We start from the raw sequence: 18,487 nt of genomic DNA, 5'->3' as shown, positions 1-18,487 counted from the left end.
GCAGAGGAGGAACTCTGTTGTGTCCTTCCTCTTCCTTGACAGACACAGTTAGAAACAACAACAGAAATCCTAATATCCATTCCCAGAATCTCCCTGCCTGTGGATTTTCCTGCGAGGCAGAGCTGCCTCTTGGAGCTGGGGAGCTCTGAGGAGCTCCAGGGAGCACGTGGCGCTGCAGAGCCACAAACCTGGGCTCTCTGGGGGCTTGTGCTGGCATTTCCAGCCCAGTGAGGCCCCGGGTGTGCCAGGGGGAGCCAGCAAGGGCGAGCCCAGGCACAGGGAGGGATGGAGGAGAGGAGGGATGGAAGGAAGGGAGGGATGGAGGGATGGAAGGAGGGGAGGGATGGAAGGAGGGGAGGGATGGAAGGAGGGGAGGGATGGAAGGAGCCTGGCTCCAGGCTGTGTGCCCTGATGGGTCTTCTGGCTTTAGCAGCAGCAGAGGGGTCTGGCCTGGCTCACACCGGGCTCAGCCCAGCTCCAGTGCTCCCGGGAGGCTCAGCAGGGCCGTGTCCCCTCCCTGTGGCAGCGAGGAGCTGGCCAAGCTGGGAGAGAGACGCTGCTGTAGCCCGGAGTGGAAGAGTGTGGAGGTTTCCATATGCTGATGGCAGCACGCTGTTTTAGGGTACAGGCTTCTGGAGGAAGGAAGGAAAGGGATGATAAAAATAAAGCTGCAGATCTGTATTTAGCTATAAACCACTCCAGGATTATTTATTTTTTTTTCGGTAGTATTTGAAGACTGTGCAATAAATGAGCTTGTTCATGAATTTTTTATTTTATACCACTACAGCTTTGAAGAAGAAGCCAGGTTGCTGTGGCATTTCCATAGCTCAGGATCCCTGTGTTTGGGAGGAGAGGTTGTAAATCCTCTGTGCCAGTGTCAGGAGATTTGTGTGCTGTGCAGGAGCACTTTTGTCTGAGACATTGATGTGCAGCATCTCAAAGTCACTGTGCAGTTGATAAAGACATTGTGACAAACAAGCAAATGAAGTATTTCTTGTAGTGAAGCTTCACCCAGAATAAACAAATGTGCCAAAATTAAAAAATCCTGAATGATTTTGTATGCAAGAATAAGAGAAAACACATTCAAAGTGTAGCTGCTGCTGCCAATGGGAGGAGAAGCTCAGATGCAAATAGCAGAAATTGTGTTTCCAGAGCTACTGATATAATTGGATTTTACTACAGTTTCTAAATGCTGGTAGAGGACAGCGGTGAATATTTGCCTTGTTTCATGATCTGCCACATGATCTGAGGCCGGGAGAAATGGATTAATGAGTTGGGAAAGAATCATACGGAAGTAAAAAACCCAAACAGCACCCAAACCCCAAAGGATGCATGTTTGATATCCAGGAGGATGGCTGGGAATAGCTGTGGGCACCCACAGCTGCCAGGGGGGCAGGATAAGGATGGCCCTGCCTGCCCAGGAGCTGTGGAGTGCCAGCCAGGGTGCCACTGGGGGTAAAGATGCCCTTTCCACATGGCAGGCAGTGTGTCCACGGCTCTGCAGCTTCCTCTCCTCTGGGAAGGGAAGCAAGGTGCTCCTGTGAGCAGGCGCTGGATAATCACTGGGGAGCACTGGGTGTGACAGGCTCCTGCAAACACAATTCTAATCACCCCCATCTGGAGCCAGGCTCCCTGCTCTAAACCACGGCTAGAATGAGAGGGTGGATAATTTTTAAAAATTACAATTTCTCACGCTGAAATTTGCGTTTCAGAATGCTGTCCTGATGGCCTAGAAACAGCCTGCTTTTGGCCTCATTTATCACAGTTAAGCTGCAAGAGGAAAGACTTAATTGTGGCTTTTTTCTTTTGTGCTTTTGTTAGATCCTCCTTTGCAACACGAGCTCGAGGTGGTCAGCAAACTCCAGTGTTTATATCAGTGCATCCGGAGGGAGTGCTTGAGTTGACAGGAGCTTGGCTTGATTTATCTCAAAGACAAGCTTTGGATCAATGAGCAGCACAGAAAAACCTCCCCAGTGCCCAAGGCCCTGCACGGATGCATTGGTCAGTGCAGAGCCTTGGCTGCTCTGTGGCAGCTGAAAGGAGCTGAGGAGCTCTGGGGGGGCAGAATTAAGTGGGAGATCACAGCAGTGAGAACCCTCTGAAGCAGTGAGAGCCCTCTGAAGCAGTGAGGGCGGGCTGGGCTGTGTCTGGGGCTGTGCTCAGCAGAAATCCTGCATGCCCACTGCTCTTCTGGAGGCTCGGGAGCAGCAGCTGAGCAGGGCTTTGGGATCTGCTCAGCTGGGAGCAGATTTGCAGGGGCTGGGTTGGTGAAGAGGATCTGAGGAGCCTCAGCTCCCACCCCTGCAGGATCCCTGGGTCTGTGCTCAGTGCTGGTTCAGCATCCAGCTGCTGGAGGCTTTTTGCCTGCCTTGAGCTCGTGCAGGGTGTACTGGAGGCAAAGCTGTGGGAAGATGCTGGGAATGGGTTGGAGAGGCTTTGGAGGAGGCTCTTGGAAGAACATCAGACAGGAATTGGAGCCTTTCAGCTCTTTGCTGCCTCACACTCCAGAGTCACATGTGAGGGACGAAAATCAGCTCAGAGGCACCACGTCTCCTCTTCCAAGCCCTGTCCTCCCCCCTTCCCACAAAGAGCCTGTGGAATTGCTGCTCCTGTCATGGCATGGGTGAACTTCACTGATGCAGCCCAAGCAGAAAGGATCAGGAGTGGGGTGCTGCCTTTGGGGTCTCTGCGGTGAATGGCTTTGCTGCTTTGTGGGGTCTCACTTCAACCCAAATCCGCTGTGGTGGGCAGCTCGAGCTGACGGGCATCTTTGAGAAAAGAGAGCAGAGAAAGCCCCCAGCCCTCTGGAACCACGTCCCGAGGGCTGGCTGGCTTTCATCTCCCCTCTGTGTGGCGTGGCCGCAGGCAGTGTCCGTGTGCCACCACCGCGGGTCTCCCCGGGCACTGCCCACCCCCGGCGGGCACGCCAAGGGCTGGCTGATGGATCCTCCTGGCCACCACACTTGGCAGCTGGACAGGCGACTGAGTCATCAGCCTCCGCGGTTCCTCATTTAATCCCGGGGCTGCTCGCATGATTTAAGTGCCAGCAGTCCGGAGAGGAGGTTGTGCCTCTGCTTCCAGCGCGCTTGTGGAGCCATCGCCTTGCCCGCCTCCCATCCCTACTTTTCCTGGCGGGGGGAGGCTGGGGGTGGATCCGGCTTTGCCTGGCGGCTCTCGGTTTTCTTGCGAGCAGTTTTATTTCCTCCCGCCGCTCGGGCTCTTCCATTGGCTCCTCTTGCTCTCCGTCGCCCGCCTGCCGTGAGCGGCAGATGTCCTGTGCCCGGAGCCGTGCGGGGCGCTCCGGGGGCCGCTGCCCGCCCCGCCGGGCCCTCTGCTGAGCCCCCGGAGCCCCCAGCCCACCCATGCCCCCGGGGGGAGCGCTCTGCAGGGGGGGCACGGCCGCCTGCCCCGCAATGTAACCGGGGGTGCGGGGGGCGGCCCCGGAGGAGGCGCCGGGGCGGGCAGGGCAGGGCAGGGCAGGGCAGGGCCCCCCCTGTCCCCCCCATTGCCGCTGTCCCTTCTCTCCCGCAGGCTCTCGTCGCCCGGCGGCTGCGGCGGCGGGGACGGCGGCGGGAGCCGCAAGAGCGGGGTCATTCTGGACATCGCCTCCCTGAAGATGACGGAGCTGGAGTCCGAGGTGCTGCCGCTGCCGCCCCGGTACCGCTTCCGCGATCTGCTGCTGGGGGACCAGTCCTTCCAGAGCGACGACAGGTTCGGGGCGCGCCGCGGGGACGGCGGGGTGCGGGGACAGCCACCCGCCGGCAGGGACACACGGACCTGGGGCTGTGCCGGGGGGGGACACACACCTGGGGGATGGGGGACACACACCTGGGGCAGGGGACACACACCCGGGGCAGGGGACACACACCGGGGATGGGGGACGCGCCCGGGACACCGGCGGGGACGCGGAGCTCTCCGCGGTGCTGCTGCGGAACCGGAGCCGCCCGGCGCGGAGCTCTCCGCGGTGCTGGCGGGAGAGGCCGGGGCTGCCCGGGGTGCTCGGAGCCTGCGAGCACCGGGGTGTGCTGGAGCATCCCGCGGCGTGTGGCTCCGCCGGGATGTGCGGCTGGAGGCCGCGGGTGCCCCGGGGACGTTTGGGCGCCCCGGGGCTCTGGGTGTGCTGGGAGTGAGTGCTGTGGGTGTGCTGGGCCAGCAGAGCCCGGGGGGCAGCTTGCTGCGTCCTGGAGTCCATCCGGGGCTGGTGAGCAGGAGAAGAGACCGATTTCTGGGAGAGGGGTGGGACAGTGAGGGGCTGGTGGAAGTCTCGGTGTGGAATTTGGGATGGCTCCTCCAGGCTGCCCTCGGGTGCTGTGTTGGCAGCAGGGTGACTCTGGAGAGCTGCTGGCGTTGTGGTGCCACTCTGCCTTCCTCAGGATGGGCTTTTTTGTGCTGAGCAGCAGCCTGCTGCTCCTGCCTGGCTGGGATTTATCCCCAGGTTGGGCGAGCAGCAGAGGGAATGCTGTGAGTGGCAAGAGAATTCCATGGGCAGAGCACTTAAACCAAGAGGAACAGGCAACCTTCCCTTCAACTCTGCTCATATCATAAGTACCAGTGCTAATGGGAGTCAGATTTTTATCTTTCCCCACCAATTAATTGTGAGATGCAAACAAAGAGAGATGTAATTCTTGTTGGGAAAAACCTTTCAATTACTGGTTAGTCCTTGACTAGCTGCTGTGTGCCTGGTACACCTGCATCAAGGCTTTTGAGTGTCTCTCTTAAAAGATAATTTATTTTTTTTTATATGTACAAGTATCATAAAAAAAAAAAAGTGAATTTGGCTTTGAGGCTGTGAATGTGGGTTTTACAAATGTTCTCTATAAGTGTTCCTAACTTTTATCGCTGCATAAAATTGGTCTGGCTCGAAAAGCAATCTGTGATCCTGGAGGTTTTAAAGCCCAGATTTCCTTAACAGACACTTAAACATTAATATAGTTTTATGACACCGAGTGAGAAGTGAGCAGGAAATTCCTGCTGCAGAAAATGTCTGGGTTTGAGAATGGTTGTGATATGGCTCATTTGGTCAAGATTGAAGATTTAATAGCTTTCATATTTAAGTATTTGGAAGCATCTGAAATATGAAAGGTGGCAATAGCAGATTGTGTTCTTTATGTATTTCTCTGGTTACACCCCTTAACCTTCATTTTCTCTAGATTTGAGTCTTTCTGATTCAGCATCTCTGTTTAATTTTAATGTGGAGGTACTCTGGGTTGTTTTGTTAATTCATTAGCCCCATTTCTCAAGAATTCATTAGCATTGTTTCTCAAGATATCTCAGTTTCACTGGCTCTGTGCTGTTTCCTTGAGTTATTTGATTTCCCCTTCATCTGGAAAATACTGATAATTTCCTTGCGTGGGGGCATGCAGATCTCTGAGCCCACGTTTGCTGCTCACTGGAGTCCACTTGACTTCCCTGGGAGCTGAGATGAGCTGTGGGCTTTGGGAAATGCTGCTGTTAGGCCTAAATTCCAGTCCAAGTCATTAATAATAGTGGGACCTTGTGGCTGAATCAGGCTCGCTGCAGTAATTATGACTAGTTCATTAGCCTGCTCCAAACCCACTGAATCAGGAGCTGGTTTGGGCTGGCAAAGAAAACAACGAGGAGCAGAAAGACTTTTTGGCTTTGCTGTGCTTGAGGATGATAAGCAGCTCAGGGCTGTGCTCTGAAGGGCTTTGTTACAGCCCTGGCAGGGATGTGCTGAGGAAAATCCCCCCAGTATAAACTCTGCAGGGAACCTGGAGGGGTAAAACAGAGCTGGCTGGACCTGGGGGTGTAACACTGAAGGAAAACACCCATAAGGCTGAATATCTCATTTATTTGTCAAAGCAATGCTTAAAATTAATTTTAAGCAATGCTTAAAATTAATATCTCATTTATTTGTCAAAGCAATGCTTAAAATTAATGTCTGAAATATCAGATTCTGAACACTACCCTGGGGTGAGTGTGCTGCTGGGGTGAGGAGGTTTCTGGGGTCAGCACAAATTAAAGGATGGGAGGCCAAAGGGGAGCCTGGGTTTTGCTGCTTCTGGAGAGTAAAAACTGTTCCTGCTAGAGATGAATTAGTGCATCCTCATCACAGAGGATGCTGAAGAGACACCAACCCTGGAATGAGGTAATGCTGGAGCTTGAGGAGATGAGAGCTCGTTGGAACAAGTAGATAATTAGAGAGCTGTGGTACAGCAGGAGGAGAGAGTGGGTCCAGATAACCTCTGAAACAGAAGGAACTAATCAGTGAATGTGAGGTGGAATGGGTAAATTAGGCTGCTCCTAATTTACTTTTGTTTTTGGAATGTGAAAGATGATCACAGTCGATGTGAGCAGGGCTTGCTCTTTGGCAGGTGGACTGATTGACAGGGGAATTAAATAACACTTCGAACATCCTGTGGTGGATGCAATAAATTGGCCAGGAAGCAAATAGGAAACGGCTGGCTGGGAAGGGAATGTGGGAGGAAAATGGATTTGTGAGACAGAGAGAGAAAAGCCTAATGACAAGCAAATCTAGAGTTGTCAAGTCCAAGTTCTCCTTCCAGGATCATCTTGCTATCTTTGGAGCTCACTACCACGAGAGGGTGGAAGGCTTTGGGCTCAGCTGGGCTTAAATTCTGGGCTTGACATTTCTGCCAGGCAGGTCTCTGGGCTGGAGAAGCAGGATTAGGGGTCATTCAGCCTGAATTCCCAGAGGCTACAAACACCTCTCAGGGCAGGGCTCTGCTTGGGCCTGGGAGGTGATTTCTGCTTTGGGGAGGGAAGGTTCACTTTGGAGCCTTGCAGTTTTCTCTGCTGTCTGGCATTACTCCTGCCCAGTTCACAAGTTTCCTCCTCATTTGGAAGGTGCTGTCGATGTCAGCACTGGGAGAAAAATGGATTTGTTCTGCTGGCTCCTGGCAGTGCTGCCTTTCCTATCCCGCCGATGTTTTGTGGCCATGGAAGCACCCGGAGCCTCTGGACGCACCAGCAGAGGCAGAGTTTGAGATGTGGAGCCTGTAGCAAAGAGAAGGTGAAGAACTGGGGGCACAAACCCAGCTGGGGGAATCCTCTGTGCCCAGGGAGCAGGCCAGGGGTGCTGGAAGGGAGCAGGAGCTGAGCACAGCACCCCAGAGCTGCCAGGCTCCTGTTCTGAAGTGAGCCTGCAGGAGCTGCTGAAAGGCAGCTGGGAAAGCACATCTGCTGGGTGGATAAATATTATTTTACATCCCAAGCCGTGGCATCCCTTTGATGGTTGCTGTCCTGACTACGGCAGTTTTGGATCTCCTGCATTTCCCTTTTCTTGGACGGTGCTGACAGCTGGGTTGGGGCATGTATAAAAAAAGCCCATAAATAAAATTAAACTGTATCTCAGAAAGATGTCATTAGGAGCTTATTTGTTGCCTAATTTGAATAGTCTGAACACTTTCCAGAAAATCATCGTCAGAAGCCACAGTCCTATTTACAGGAGCGAGAAGTAATGGATGTCACTTTGATTAAGTGCATTTTTCTGAGGCTAATTATCAGCAAAAAATCATTTTGATGGATGAGAACGTTTGGAAAAGCTGCTTGTGCAGAAGAATTCAGCAACTTCTCTATAAAATTTTAACATCTCCTATTTCAAATCAAAGACATTTTGGATGTTGCATAACCAAGAAAAGAGGATTTTGACAAGCGGGGCCAATTCTTTTAAGTTTCTGCTTTCTGTTTTTTTAGAGTCTTACAACTCCTTTGTCTGTGAGCTGACATCTGGTCTTTGTCTCTAATTTGTCACTAAGTGGTGGCTCTAAATCTTAGGTCAGATTGTGCTTGGCATGAGCAGAGTGAAGTGCTGCAACATCAGCCTTGGAGGATCTCATCCCTGCAGTTTTCATGCTAACGTGCCCCAAGTGACTTCCTCATCAAAATGCATCATTACATTAATGGAGCTGGGTAGTTTTGTGTTCCCGAGGCAGGTTCTGTGGCTGAGTCCTCACTTCATTGCTGTTTGATTTAATGGGCAATTTTCCTCATTTTATTTGGAAGATGCAGATGCCAATTTGAAAATTCCAATTTGTATCCAGAAATTAGAGACATTTATTTCTCTGCTGGTGAGGTAATGGCCAATATTTTCAGTCAGTGCAAAGCCTGCTCAGGCTGTAGGCTCTGTGCCACTGAGGGTTTGTACCTGGAATTAGGAGGTTCAGCTCTGGTGCCTGTGTGCCACAAAATTCCCCTGGGGGAGGCTCTTCATCCCCCAGCAGTGTGAGCCCTTGCTTGTACAGCAGGATGGATGTTATTGCAAATATCCTTCCCTCAGTAATGGTGTTTAGACCTATTCCCACCAGCCTTGGGTGCAGAACCTCTCAAGGGACAGCTCAGTGATGATGCCTGAGCAAACCAAGTAACAAATTTCACTGGTGGAGGTGCTGGGATCCCAGACAGGAGCTTGGGCGAGCCTGTGAGTCCAGCAGAATGAAATTGCTTCTCCCTTTTTTTCCACCTGGCAAAGCAAAACCAAAACAGTTATTAATTGGATTAGGCTGTTTCCCTGAGTCAAGGCTTTGTCAAGGCAGTTTCTGTGTGACTGCACAGGCAGGAGTTTGCCCCTGCCAGCCCAGCCAGCCTGCAGCAGGGCTGGGGCATCCTGGTGTGCTCCTGCTGGGATCCCTGATCCCTCTGGGGCCATCCTTGCTCCCCCTGGGTCCATCCCTGCTCCCCCTGGGTCCATCCCTGCTCCTCCTGGAGCCATCCCTGATCCCCCTGGGTCCATCCTTGCTCCTCCTGGGGCCATCCCTGCTCCCCCTGGGGCCATCCCTGCTCCCTTTGGTGCCATCCCTGCTCCCCCTGGGGCCATCCCTGATCCCCCTGGGTCCATCCCTGCTCCCCCTGGGTCCATCCCTGCTCCCCCTGGGTCCATCCCTGTTCCCCCTGGGTCCATCCCTGCTCCCCCTGGGGCCATCCCTGCTCCCTTTGGGTCCATCCCTGTTCCCCCTAGGTCCATCCCTGATCCCCCTGGGTCCATCCTTGCTCCCCCTAGGTCCATCCCTGCTCTTCTTGGGCCATCCCTGCTCCCTTTGGGGCCATCCCTGCTCCCCCTGGGTCCATCCCTGCTCCCTCTGGACCCATCCCTGTGTGCTCCTGACCCAGGGTGCATGGCCAGGCAGGCACGTGGCACGTGCAGGTGTGGCTCTCTCCAGAGCAGATGCCAAGGGCTCTGCTGTGCCAGCCAGGGCTGTGGACAGGGCTGAACTCAGTCCCCAGGTCCATGTGAGCTGTTGTTGAAGCTGCTGGCCAGGAGCAGCGGGCTGGGCACACCGTGCTCCTCCTGAGAGGCATTGCTCCTGCTCCTGGGTGAGATGGGAAGGAGCATCCCAGGCCCTCAGCCATCCCATGAACGTGGTGTGGTGGCTCTGGAGCAGCAGGGCTTGGGGCAGGGTGGATGTTGGTGTTCCTAAATCTGTCCCTGACAGGGAGGAGTGACCATGAAACCCACAGGGCACAGCCCTGCACGGGGTGGGCAGCTCCTCTCCAGCAGCTCCTCACCCTTAACAGGGGCAAAACCTGATGCTGACTGCATCCCTCAGCCCAGCTCCAGGTGGGATGCACCAGGATGAGGAGCACGGGAAGCCTCAGGCAGCTTTATAAAATTGATTTGGGTTTTCTCGTGTTTGCAGATTTTTTTAACGGCAGCATTCTTAATTGAGGTTTGTTTTTCCAGTTGTTCTGAAAGGCTGCGGGGATTATTCCCAGTGCTGTGTCTTAATTGCAGTGCTGCTTGGAGTTTTTTTAATTGATGTTTCCTCGCAGCTATTGGTGTGCTCTTGTGTCTCCATGTTAAGGCAGGTACCCCTGGACACTGGCAGGAGTATTAGGAAAATTATGAAAGTAATAGAGCAAAGAAGAAATGCGGTTCTCTTGTAATTACAACTATTATTTTATTTTTAAAAATGGCCATTGCTTTTTTCCAGGGATATTGTTTTCACTGTCAGCAGTGGGCCCTTGCTTGCAATAAAAGAAAATGCACGTAGCAGGCTGGTGGAATGAGCAGAGGTGTCCCTGGAGTGCTGCTGTGTATGGCTGTGCCCTGAGGAAAAGGAAGAACAACATTGATTTTCAGTTATTTAGTGCAATTTAACACTGTGGGCTCAAATTTCCGTCCCTCCCTGGGGTGGTTTTCTTTCCCCACTTATTTACTTTCTCCTTGGTTTCTTTTCTGTTTGTTGGGGGAACGGGCTTGAAAGAGAAAACAGAATTTCAGGGTGTTGGAGACCCTTGTCTGAGTGAAGGGGGGAGCCCAGGGGGCTGCAGGTGCTTGGTGAGAGAAAACAGAATTTCAGGGTGTTGGAGACCCTTGTCTGAGTGAAGGGGCTGCAGGTGCTTGGTGGGGTGGGCACATCCCCAGGGCAGCCCCTGGGGGCTGGTGCTGAGCTCACTCATGGCAAAATGAATTGTTTTCCTCCCCTCAGCCACTTGTCCAGGACACACTGGAAGCGCTGGCTGAAAGATTTCCTGGCAGGCAGGGTGCAGAGGGCACGAGAAGTGCTGGAGTCTTGGCTCCTGCCGTGGTAACTGGGACAAGGCTCCTTCCACGTGTCCTTGGCGTGGCTCTGGAGCCTGGTGGGACATCTCTGGTGGCTCCTGTGGTGGCTCTGGGGCATCTCTGTGCCAGGGCAGCTCCCGTGCCCCTTCAGCCTGCTGGGAAAGGGCAGGGAGCAGCTCCCAGCTGGGAGCAGCGTGTGAAGCCTTGCAGGGATCCCCCAGGGTCCCTTCAGCACAGGGATGTCCCAGGAGGGAGCACACAGCTGCTGGGGCAGTGCCTGAGCCTGCAGGAATCCCCAGGAGGGCTCTGCTGCTCCAGGTGAGGCTGGGAGCTCGGGCTGAGCCCAAAGCTGTCACCACTGCTGTGGTGACAGCACGAGAAACAGCTTGGCAGCTGGAGCTGTAATTGCAGAGAATGCATTCAGTTTTACTGCTGTGTTTTCCCACCACCTTCTCTCATCGCAGTTGCATCTTTGTTCCCGAGGGAAATAATTTATTGCTGCTCTGAAGGTGTTGCTCGTTGCCGTTCCTGTGCACAGCCTGCTCCGTGCCTGGCTGTGTGCAGGCAGCTGGGGCATCCCCTGCTCGCAGCCCTGGGGGCACAGAGGTTCCTGTCCCTGTTTTCCCAGCCCTGTGCTGCTGCCAGCCCTGCTCAGGTGTGAGCTGCTGTCCCTCAGAGCCCTGTGTGGCCGTGGGAGGAGGCATCACCAGCAGAGGCTGAATAACTTGGTTAGTGAGTGCTGCTGTACGTGCTCCTGTGAGCCAGCTCATTTCATTGTGGTCTGTCAGGCAGAGGGGCTCAGACAGGAATAAAAGGCTGGGATTTGAATCCAAACATCTCTGGTTGTGGGAAGTCCCGCCAACAGACATCCTGTTTAAAATCCTGTACTATTTTAGCTTACCAGGAGAGATGAGAACACAGTGCCAGCGAAGCCCTGCAGCGAGCACAGATTTCCCTGCCATGCTGCATTTGCCTCTGCTCCACTGGCACTTGTCAGGACCCAGAGCAGAGGTGGAGGTTGGTTTGGAAATGAAATCCCTGATCCTGCTCCTGGCTGACAGCTCACACAGGCTCTGTGCCAGCTGCCCTCAGGCTGCCCACCAAGGGTTGGCAGTGCAGCCTCCCAGACCCCAAATCTGGAGATTTCCTCTATTATCAGTCCATCAATTTGCTGCATTTCTGCAATTAAAAAAAAATAAAAATCTTTTAGAGAGTTCAGAGTTTAGATTCCTTTGCTCCATCACATTTTGTATCAATTGATAACATTGAATTTCATCGGCTCCGTGACCTCATTTCCTCTCTTTGTGAAGCTTTTTGTTGCCATTTTAGCAAATTTCTGGCTGCTGTTTCACTGCAGGGAGATGATCAAAGTCCAGCCTGCTGGAGCAGGCAGGTCCCTGTGGTGCCAGTCTGTGGGGAGGTGGCAGACTCTGCTCTCTGTTCTGTCCCCACAGCCTCACTGGTGATGTCTTAAGATCTCCCCTGCACAGCCAGAGGGCTGCAAGGAGATTTTCAGGGTTGCAAATCCCCTGGCAGGTTCAGCATTTCCCCTTTAATTATTCTAGGTAATAAATAATTTATAATGAAGTTTGTGGCGATAGAGTTGAAATGCAAGGCCTTGGGGAGACAGAAATTCCATGGGTGTTAGCACATTGCCAGCAGATTAGAGGAATGTTTTCCAATGTTCAGTGTTTTCCAAACTTCTCAAACTCAGAAAACTTGTCCTTCAAAGCAGGAGGCCTGGACCAGTGAGTGAAGCAGTTCTTGCAAGCATTTTTAGAGTTATTTTCTGTCCTAAAACTCCCTCAGCCATGTGGTGCAGGGGCAGATTTCTCTGCCAGGGCCATCCGTGCCTCCCTGGAAGAACTCCAGGAGCTCGGAGCTGGCTTTGCCTCTTTGGACTTGCACTGGGGCCACAATTGCTTGGTCTTGCTTCTGCCTTGCTCCAGACAGACCATCTGCTCACGTCCCTTCAGGAGACAGCCTGGAGCTGTGTGCTGGCCTCAGAAATGATGTTTTGTGAGAGGGAGGTGGGGAGCAAAGTTTGTGAATGGGCACACCTCGGGGTTGGTACACCCCCCTGTGCCAGCACTCAGTGTTTGTGCTGGGTGCCAGCACTCAGTGGGGGGATGAAAGTTTCTGCAGCCAGGTGTATTTTCTGCACCCAGTTGTATTTTCTGCACTCAGCTGTATTTTCTTCACCCATCTGTATTTTCTTCACCCATCTGTATTTTCTGCACCCAGCTGTATTTTCTGCACCCAGCTGTATTTTCTGCACCCAGGTGTATTTTCTGCACCCAGGTGTATTTTCTGCAGTTATTTTCTGTCCTAAAACTCCCTCAGCCATGTGGTGCAGGGGCAGACTTCTCTGCCAGGGCCACCCGTGCCTCCCTGGAAGAACTCCAGGAGCTCGGAGCTCCTGGGTACCTAGCCCTGGTGTTTGCCCCGTGCTGTTCCCGTGATGTTTTCCCCCATGGAACAGGGTCCCTCTGGGCATGCAGAGGGCACATCCTGCTCGTGCTCTGCCACCCCCGTGGCCGGGCTGTTCTCCTGCCTGTGTGGGAGTGCAGGGACGTGTGACACCATGAACGAGTGGCCTCGGGGGGTTCAGAGCCGGGCCGGCCGTGGGCGCAGCCGGAGGGAGGGAGGAAGGAAGGAAGGAGATGTGGAGAGGGAGAACAGCACACACTGCCTGGTGTGGGCGGCTCATGAGGTCAGCAGGGTAACGTGGAATGAAACAGCCATGAATTAACCGGGGGAGGTGACTGACTGAAGAGTGGGGACACAGCCAGGCGTCCCTCAGTGAAGCTGGCAGCTTCAATCACATCTTTCCTTTGTGTTTCCTTTCCTGCTCTTTTGATGAACGAAAATCTTGCCTGATGCGAGCTATGAACTACTGAGGGTTGGGTTTGTACCTGTGTTGGTGCAGAAATATCACACCTCCTGCTGTCACTGGGGTGTCCACCTCAGACACAAACTGTCCCCTGTGTGGCATCTCTGACCCCCTGAGGCTGCCAGGGTGTGTTCCTCTCTCTGCCCCGCTGCCTTTGCTTTGCTGGGCAGGATTTCGTGTTGCTCTGTCACAGCTCCTTTGTCAGGGATGGTTTTTGCTGCTGCTCTGCCATCTCACTGCGGAGGGGCCCTCTGGAGGCCAGCGCACACATCACTCCCGTCCAGCTCCACAAATCCAGGAAAAATGGCATTTTCTTCTTCTCTGCAGGACCCTCTGTCATCACCTGTCTTTGAGCCTTTGGTTGTAGCTTTACGTAAAGCTGGCTGCAGAGTCTGGGATGCTGGATGTGCTGTCTGTGGGGTCTGGGGAGCAAGGAGTGGGTCTGTCCTCATCTCCTGTCCAGACAGCCACCCACAGCCACTCTGCCAAGGCTGGAACTGGGATCCTCCACCCGGGAAGGGCTCTGAGGGAGGTGCTGCCATCCTCCCCTCTGCACGTCCCAAATTCTTGGAGTTAAACATGGATCTGTAGGTTCCATGGAAGGCCAGGTTCCCTCAAACCTGGTCCTGCTCTGCAGAGGGCTGTGATGAGTTCCTCTCTCCAGGATGGGCTTCGTCCCTCTCCTGCACCCCAGGGGATGGACACGGCTGCTGTGTGCTCTCAGCCTCTGCTTCAACAGCAGGATTCTTAAAAAACCTTCACTTCAAGTCAAGGCCAGCCCCAAGCCCGCCCTCTGTGAGTGACTGTGACTGGGATCTGCAGGGTTTGTGGTGTTTGGGTGTGGATTTCTTTGGGGGTGATCCCCTGCCCTGCGCTCTGCTGCCTGTGCCTCCCAGGGGAGCTACCAAACTCCTTCCTATTCCCATTCCCGGACCATTGGGCTGATGTTTCCCAACTCATTCCTCTTCCCATTCCCACACTGTCAGTCTGGTGTTTCCCAGCTCACTCCCATTCCCATTCCCATTCATGCACTGTCAGGCTGGTGTTTCCCCATCCCATTCCCATTCCCATTCCTGGACCATCAGGCTGGTGTTCCCCAGCTTGTTCCCATTCCCAGACTGTCAGGCTGGTCTTTCCCAGCTCATTCCCATTCCCATTCCAATTCCCATTCTATCAGGCTGGTGTTTCCCCAGCCCATTCCCATTCCCATTCCCATTCCCATTCCCATTCCCATTCCCATTTCCATTCCAATTCTCATTCCCATTCCCACTCCCGGACCATCAGGCTGATGTTTCCTCATTCCCACTCCCATTCCCATTCCCATTCCCATTCCCATTCCCGTTCCCGTTCCCATTCCCATTCCCGTTCCCGTTCCCATTCCCATTCCCATTCCCACTCCCATTCCCATTCCCGTTCCCATTCCCGCTGTTCCCCCATCCCCAGCCCCGGTGCTCGGCAGGGGCGGCGGGGAGGCTGCGGCTGCGTTTGGCTCAGACAGCTCTGCCGCGCTTCCTGCAGCCCACGCAGCCTCCAGAGCGCGGCTCTGCACGTTCAGCAGCTCCCTCCGGGCAGGGAGCTCTCCTCGCCGGCCGGGGTAGAGCTGCTGTGGTGGCTCTGTCCCCGCGTGCCGCGGGTGGCCCTCAGCAGCGTCACCTCTTGCCTCGGGCTTTGCTGCAGCAAGGAGTTTCTGCCTCCAGAACTGGACTTTCTGCTCCCAGCCCTGTGTGAGGCTCGGCGCCGTGGTTCCAGCGCTGCTGTGGGGTGTCAGGAGCAGCTCGGTGGCTCCGTGCAGGTGCGTGTCACCTCCCTGGTGGCAGGAGCTGTCAGGGAAAAGGTCTCCTCTGTCTAGGAGAGAGGAATGTTTCTGGGGAGCAGGTGGTGAAGATGTTTAGCAAATGTCAGCTTGAGACCTTGCCATCCTGTGGGCAGGAGTGACATTGCTGAGAAATGTGTTATCCTGTCAGAAAGCAGAAAAAAAAAAAAAAATAAAAATCCCCCAGGGAAATGTTTACGAGTGAGGCAGGGCTTTGCCAAAAGTGGGCGTTTTTCCACCACAGAGCCTCACGGAGCGTGAGCTCCTGGGAGCAGTGGGAATCCTGCTCAGCTCACTTCTCTCTTGTCTGAGGCACTCTGCCTTGGTGCTGAACACCCCAATCACTGCCCAGAGCGGCTTAATTTGAGAGTGACCTTTTCACTGATGCACCGTGTTGGTTTGTAGGTGAGCAAAAAGCAGTTTAAACACAAAATGGTCCTGCAGATGGGTACCAAACACAGCTTTTCTGAGCTAAAACACTGCCTGAAACTCCTTTCAGGCAAACTCTGCTTGTGGTGGCGTTGCAGGGACTGAGAGAAACTCGTTTGCCCAGTGTCCAGTATCAGTGTGTGAAGTGCATAATTGCATCTGGGCTGAGAGCTCCGGATGGGAGTAATGTTTGAAAATTTTCTCATTTAATAAAATGGGTGATAATTGGCTCTTAGAAGAGAGTTTAATTGGAATAATTGGCGTGGACACTCGTGTTAATTTAGTTTGGTGTTTCTAATGCGCAGTCACGGTGTTTGCTCAAGAGCAGGAGTGGGGATTAGGTGGTGCCCGTATTTCTCAGCAAGAAGTTGCAGCTGGGCTCTGGGAAGGCATTTATTGGAGGAAGCTGTTCAGTTACTGTTCTTGAAGCTGGGTTTTGGAGATGGATTTGCTTCATTACAGTTTGATGCAATCACACCCACGCTGCTGAGAGTCGAGGCCTCCTCTGGCACTTCAGTTCCCACTTCAGATGGTTTGGGGTTGGTCTTCGTGCTCACCTGGAGCAGCCCCAGCTCCTTGGCACGGGGACATCCCTGTCCTGAGGTGCTCACACACACGTGTGCAGGAATGTGCTCACTCAGGAGCAGCACACAAGGAAGGGGAAGTCCATGTTCTCTACCCAGCCTTTCATCCCTGCTTCTCTCGAGTCTCTCAAGACCCATCAGTTCCAGGTCAGTAAATCAGCACCATGAGGTTTCTCTGTGTGGAAAAAGATTTTACAGTCTCTTTGCAGAGTGGAGATGTCTCAAGCTGTCATCTCAGAGCTGTTTTCAGGGACTGCCGTGAGCTGGAGGCTCTGCTGCAGGAGCTCCTGCTCTGTGGGGTCACTGAGAGTGTGAGATGGTGACACAAAAGCCATTACAGCTCCTCAGCCTCTTCCAGAGCTGTAGTTTAACAATTTTTTCCTTTTCATCTTCCTCCAAAATGCTTTTAAAGCTCGGTATTGTCACTTTGTTTGGGCTCTTCCCACACAGTAACTGCACTTAGAACTGCCCAGTGCTGATGGGGAGATTTATTGCCAGCAGCTATTGTGTGAAAATTGAGAGGAAAAACAATTTTCTAGGCAGCTCTTGTTAGGCCTCTAATGGGAAATATTTATTTCGTGCTAAGAACTTGTGAATGGTTTTAGTGCCGGATGCTGTGCCTCAGGAATGTTCAGCCTTCCAGGGTTCAGCAGCACAAATATTTCTGCTTGCAGCCATGTGCTGACCTCGCTGCGCATGCACAAGGGCTGCACGCCTTCCCAATGGTGAGAATTTAAAGAAAAGCCACAAAAAAACTCTGACAAAGAGCAAAGCTTGCCCCTCAGACCCCAAGGAGTGAGTGAGGGTTGGGATTTCAGCGGCAGGGAAGGGATGTTCCTCTCTGCAGCAGGGAATTGTGAGCCTGAGAGCAGAGGCTGGGGGAGCCCCGTGCCCTTTTCCAGCTCTGTGTTTGGAATTGTTGTGTTTGGAATTGTTGTGCTGCTGGAATCCCCTGTTCCCTTCCAAAGGAGGAGGATTCACCAGAGGCACAGCCAGTGCTGCTGTTCCAGCACGGGTTAGTGAGCACAGGAGAGCACCAAGATCCTCTCTGGGACCTCATGGCTGCTTTTTCTGAGAAACTTTGGAGAGCTGGAACAATTACCCAAACTTTTAAGGCCTTTTTCCCCCTCTAAGCTTTTTATGCTCTGTTTCCCACAGGCAGATTTTAGGCAGAGAAATGAGTACAGCTGAACACGCTGGTGAAGATATTAATCATGATATAATTCAATTTTAATTCCATTAGACACCTTTAGTGATCAGGGAGTTTCTCACTTGGTTTAATCGACTCTTTTCCAGATGATGAAGCTGCAAGCTCTGGCACTTGTTATAAATGTCTGTTTATTAAACCATCCTTCGTCCTCAAAGCCTTTGCCTGGCCAGGATGGATATAAATGGAGAGGATGATGTTTGCAGTTCATTCTGTAAGGAGACACTGTGGAAAAAATCGCAGCCTTCTCTTTTTCATTTTTGTGTCTTTATGTGAGAGATGAGAACAGGCCAAGACATTTTTTTTCTGTGCTTTTTACTGTAAATGTTCGAGGCAGCCAAGATCTGTGAAACAGCATTTGCTGTCACACCCGCTCCTGGAGTGGATATTCCCTTTCCAACAGATGATTTGGTCATGGCAGTTGAACCAAAAGCTGATGGGCAGATAAGGATAGTGGATAATTAAAAATCCTTTTGTGGCTTGAATTCACCTTTGGCTCCTGCCCTGGCTGGGCAGGCAGCTCTGACCTGTGTGAGGCAGCTCTGGGGAGAATTCCAGGGGTTTTTGTGCAAAACTTCCTGGAGCCTCTTCCCTCAGGGACGCAGTTTCACACATCCTTGCCTTTTCCTTTTTATGCCTTGGGGCTGACCCCTACTTTTGGCTGGGTGAGAAAAGAGAGATGGTTTTTGTCACATCCAGGAGAACACCTGTGTGACTTGGGCAGTGCACTCACCTGGCTGCAGGTGACTCTGGCACTCACCTGGCTGCAGGTGACTCTCTGAGCACCTCACCTGGCTGCAGGTGACTCTGGCACTCACCTGGCTGCAGAGCCTCCTGGCTCACAGCAGAACCCCCAGCTACAGAAGGATGTTGATGGGTAAGCAATTTTTTTCCTCATTGAAGTTAAAATAAGAAACGTTCTTGGAGATCAATGGTCTGGCACAACCCCCTGTTCTAGTCCTGCCCACACAGCCTGATGAGGCTGTCACAGACTCTGTGGAGTTCATGCCTCATTTCTGCAGCACACTGTGAATTCCTCTTTAGGGGGACTTGCCATTTTCTCTGTCTTATATAATGC

General features: G+C 53.0%; 1 protein-coding gene across 7 annotated transcripts in view; it reads left to right on the top strand.

The window, feature by feature from the left end:
* The window catches only part of KCNT1 (potassium sodium-activated channel subfamily T member 1), a 79,768-nt gene that overhangs the window by 9,181 nt on the left and 52,100 nt on the right, over positions 1-18,487 (top strand). For 6 of the 7 annotated variants that reach the window (XM_039730757.1, XM_039730758.1, XM_039730756.1 and 3 more), the window contains exon 2: positions 3,532-3,711. In XM_039730757.1, the coding sequence (XP_039586691.1) occupies positions 3,532-3,711 (180 nt within the window). Of the gene's footprint in view, positions 1-3,055; positions 3,416-3,531; positions 3,712-18,487 lie in introns of those variants that run through there. The other variant, XM_039730760.1, reaches the window with a different exon arrangement.

This window comes from Passer montanus, unplaced genomic scaffold, assembly GCF_014805655.1.
Source record: "Passer montanus isolate IOZ18808 unplaced genomic scaffold, ASM1480565v1 scaffold73, whole genome shotgun sequence".
Classification (NCBI taxonomy): Eukaryota; Metazoa; Chordata; class Aves; order Passeriformes; family Passeridae; genus Passer; species Passer montanus.
Note: the sequence above shows the minus strand (reverse complement) of the source record. Positions and strands in the feature narration are given on the sequence as shown.